General features: G+C 43.8%; 1 protein-coding gene across 1 annotated transcript in view; it reads left to right on the forward strand.

The window, feature by feature from the left end:
• Positions 1 to 3,991, forward strand: part of LOC136424108 (sperm receptor for egg jelly-like) — a 56,497-nt gene extending 52,506 nt beyond the window's left edge. Inside the window, exons 14-17 of the mRNA XM_066412531.1 lie at positions 1,476 to 1,685; positions 2,262 to 2,535; positions 3,047 to 3,210; positions 3,596 to 3,991. Coding sequence (XP_066268628.1) covers positions 1,476 to 1,685; positions 2,262 to 2,535; positions 3,047 to 3,210; positions 3,596 to 3,976 — 1,029 coding nt within the window. The 3' untranslated portion in view covers positions 3,977 to 3,991. The remainder of the gene's footprint in view (positions 1 to 1,475; positions 1,686 to 2,261; positions 2,536 to 3,046; positions 3,211 to 3,595) is intronic.
• The last annotated feature ends 97 nt before the right edge of the window (positions 3,992 to 4,088 follow it).

A 4,088-nucleotide genomic window follows, 5' to 3' on the forward strand; every position in this document is an offset into this window, starting at 1 on the left:
TGTATCGAATTCCTAAAATGGCAAATTATGCAAAACTAAATCTTAATTTGCGTAATTTTCATCTGATCATGTGCATCTCTACTTAAGCTACAGACATGAGCTATCATGAAAATCCATTCGCTCTTCCCGGGGTTATCCCAGGGTTATTCTCCTTCAAGGTTTTCAGGAAGTAAACAGCATTTCCCAGTGGTTGGCTTCAACAGGTAATGGCAAATAAATTGAAGACAGAAAATGAGATAAACTTTGACACCTTTTGGGACCTTCGACCGAAGCTGGCAGTCAGCACCCTGTGAAACTTCCTGTCACTCCGTGGTATGGCGCTCCTAGCATATGGACATACTAAGATGCGGAACACAGACAGACAGACAGAAAGACAGACTTACCGAAAACAATTCCTCCGTTTTCGGAGGTGAATAGGGTCGAAGATTTCTTACCACCTTGAAATAGCATTTCAAAGTCTTAGTTTTATGTCTTATTGTATATCATCAATTATGCAATTACTTTTCCTAATTATCATGATTGGGAAAATGATGATACAATTTTTTAGAACATTTGATAAAGCATTAATTGGTTGTTTAATCAAAGTTAGACAGCAATGATAAAAAACCCTCAGTGGTTCTGATCACATGCGAAAAGTTAATGTCGAGTGTAACGCGCGCATATTCCAGATAAATATTGGCCCATTGTACATATGCGTTTTTGAGTTGACTCCAAGTCGTCTCTGGGGCGCTCTGTTTACACACGGGGCCGCGAAGTGACTTGGAACGCCCGCGGTGACACGACAGCAACGATTTTGTGGCTTAACCTTGCTTGTTCCACTTCGACTCAAGTTGGTTTTGCGTTGATGAATGTTACAAATCCGAGTAATAACATACGCCAAAAATAAATGAAACAGCCAGACGTTTCAGATAGCATCCGCTGTCTTTCGTCAGTGACTAAGGAAATGACGGGGAAACTAGGTTTTATACCAAACGTCTGAATTGATATTTTGACGAAGTTAAGACTAAGACTAAGGCAAGACAAGTTTATATGCTAATAGTTCAATTAGCTACTGTTGTTTTAGTTCGGAAACGAAGCGAAAACACACGAACGGCCTTAGCTAAGTTGTCAACATGCAATTAGCCTACGGGCATGAATTTGCAATAAACTATTATTATAAAAGAATGTTCTCTTATGATTCTGGCGCAACATGATTAACATACTATGAAATATAAGCATGACGTCAGAATGCTTTTACAATGACAGAAATAACCAAAACGAACTGACACGAACGATATACGGTCCCAGTCGACTGCACCACTCCGAAAACGCGTGTGTAAATAGGGCCATCGAGCATCCAAACGCTTCGTAATCAGTGATCGCAGCGCGCAGTTGTGCTGTTTTCTCGTCAGTGAAATTTTATAATTAATCTAGTCATTGCATGGTGAATAGGGAACACGTGTTAAAGCACTTTTGCAAATGTCTGATTTCCCCAGATGTCTGGAACAAACGTAAACCCTTATGAGTTCGCGGAGTCGTCCTCCGGAGTGAGCAGTCACGTGCTGAGTCTCTCCCTGCTGGACGCGCTGGGCGAGCGGAACGTCAGCAGGCTGAGCCAGCCGATCGACATCATGATTTCAAGAGGCGCTTCTTCTGTGCAGTCCGAGAAGGCAGCAACCGCACCTGTCGGATCTGGGCGGCTGAGCGTAAGTTATTCATCAATTACGTTACAGCGCTTCACTTATACCAAATAACACTGGACTTCTGTAAATCTGAAGGACAAGGAAATTGTTAAGTGTGTGTGTGTGTGTGTGTTTGTATATGTATGTGTGTTTGTGTGTGTGTGTTTGTATGTGTTTGTATATGTGTATGTGTATGTGTGTGTGTGTGTATGTGTGTTTGTATGTGTGTTTGTGTGTGTGTCTTTGTGTTTGTATGTGTGTATGTGTGTTTGTGTGTGTGTGTGCTTGTATGTGTGTATGTGTGTTTGCTTGTTTGGGTGTGTGTGTGTGTGTGTGTGTGTGTGCGCGCGTGTTTGTGTGTGTGTGTGTATGTATGTGTGTGTGTGTGTGTGGGTGGGTGTATATATATGTGGGTGGGTGGGTGTGGGTGTACATGTGTGTGTGTGTGTGTGTGTGTGTGTGTGTGTGTGTGTGTGTGTGTGTGTGTGTGCATGTGTGTGTGTGTGTATGAGTATATGTGTGTCCGTGTGGCTTTTCTAGACCTTTAACTTTTACTTTATCTACCAGTAGGCAGCCGATATTTTTGTTCAATATCCACAGGTACACAATGTAACGTCGACGATCACTGGGATGTCGAATAATTCCATCTTCATTCACATCGAGCCGCTCCTGTCGGGTTTCCCCATCCACTTATACCTCAAGAACGGTATTAACGTTTCTCGTGAGGATTGCGACATGAACATCAGTCTCCCAGTGGACGCCGCCTTGCGATATTCGGTGGAGCTGCCCGACAGGACGGAGAGTTCGGACGATCACACTTGGCTCATTCAGTCGGATGATCTGTTGAGCTTTAACTCTTCAGAGTGGTTTCTTGGTGAGTGACTTATAAATGTTAACCTTGTTAATACTAATGTTACCTATGTCGGTGTACCTATGATGACCTATGTCGACAACAGTACTAGTTCGTCATCAATTAGCCATTCATCAGCGCGCTTAACCAGAGAGGGTATGTATGAAGCCAGGTTTAGATTTGAATACCGGGCTAAATTTAGCCTTTTTGCAAAATCTAGTATACCATGCGAGATGATACCATGGGACTGGCACCTCCTTTTACACAGTACGACCTTTTCCATGTAACTGTGATATCGCATGGCGATTTCTTACCCCCAGACAGATGTTTGTGTTTGGCTCAGTTTTTGTTTATAACTTTGTCACGGCGCTTCCGATACATGACAGACAGACCGACAGACCGACGGACCGACAAACAGACCGGCAGACAGATAGATCTAGACATCCTTCTCAGTATTGTCGATTCTGCTGAAATCTCTTTATGAACATGAGGTTTGTTTTCACTACTAATTCACAATGTGATCCTTGTCCTCCAGGTGTCGCTCATGACGTGCCGTCAGACACAGGAACCATCGCCGACTCTGACGGACAGATCGTGCAGCCTACCGACTTCATGCTGAACTACACCATAACTATCTTTTCCAGCACCTGCCTGTACTTCGATTTCGATGAAGACGTCTGGAAGGAAGACGGGTGCAAGGTTTGTAATTTCAGCAAAGTAACAGCCATTTTCTCCTGCAGCTCAACACTAACCGGAGTGTAACTGTTCATTGAGCCATGGTTTGTGTTCGGCAGGCAACTGTGATGAAAACAGCACAGCTAAAGGAAGCCATGAGAGAGTTTTAAGGAGAGTATGTCTGTGTGTGCATGACAGGTCAGGCTCACGTTCCTCTTGGTGTCCTTACATGACACCGTCATTAACACGATGGTGGCATTTCAATGCAATTCATTCCAGTAGCGTGAGTTGATTTTCAATGATTGCAATGATCCCCACACTAAACATGGTAGCAGAAATCTACGCTCATGAAAAAAACAGCAACACAAAAACAGAGACTGAGAAGCGGCACTGTTACTGTTCTCTGCAGACGGGAAGTTTGACCACGCCCTCCCGAACCCACTGTCTGTGCGACCACCTGACTCCGTTCGCCTCCGGCTCCAGCTTCTTCGTGGCGCCGAACTCCATCGACATAGTAGCCTCGATCTTGGCGTTCAGCAGCATCGGAAGCAACCCTGCCGTGGTTATCACATTGGCAGTCATCGTGGCCGTGTATATCCTGGTCGTCATTTGGGCGCGCAGGAAAGACAAGAAGGACCTGGAAAAGGTAATTTGGTCGCTGGGATATAAAATATTTGTGATCCATTCTTTTTTTTTCCTACGTACATTGATGCGTATCGAAGGTAGAATAGATCTATCACTATGCACTTGTAAAATGGTGGATCGCTACAGATCGTTATCTTTAGAATAGTGATCTGATGTACTTGCCGACACCTCTGTCACTTTCGACCATAAGGCAGTAACGTTATATCTTTATAGCAGGTGATTTTGACAGAAAATTATATTATAGGGATTAATAGAAA

This window comes from Branchiostoma lanceolatum, chromosome 18 (assembly GCF_035083965.1).
Source record: "Branchiostoma lanceolatum isolate klBraLanc5 chromosome 18, klBraLanc5.hap2, whole genome shotgun sequence".
Lineage (NCBI taxonomy): Eukaryota > Metazoa > Chordata > Leptocardii > Amphioxiformes > Branchiostomatidae > Branchiostoma > Branchiostoma lanceolatum.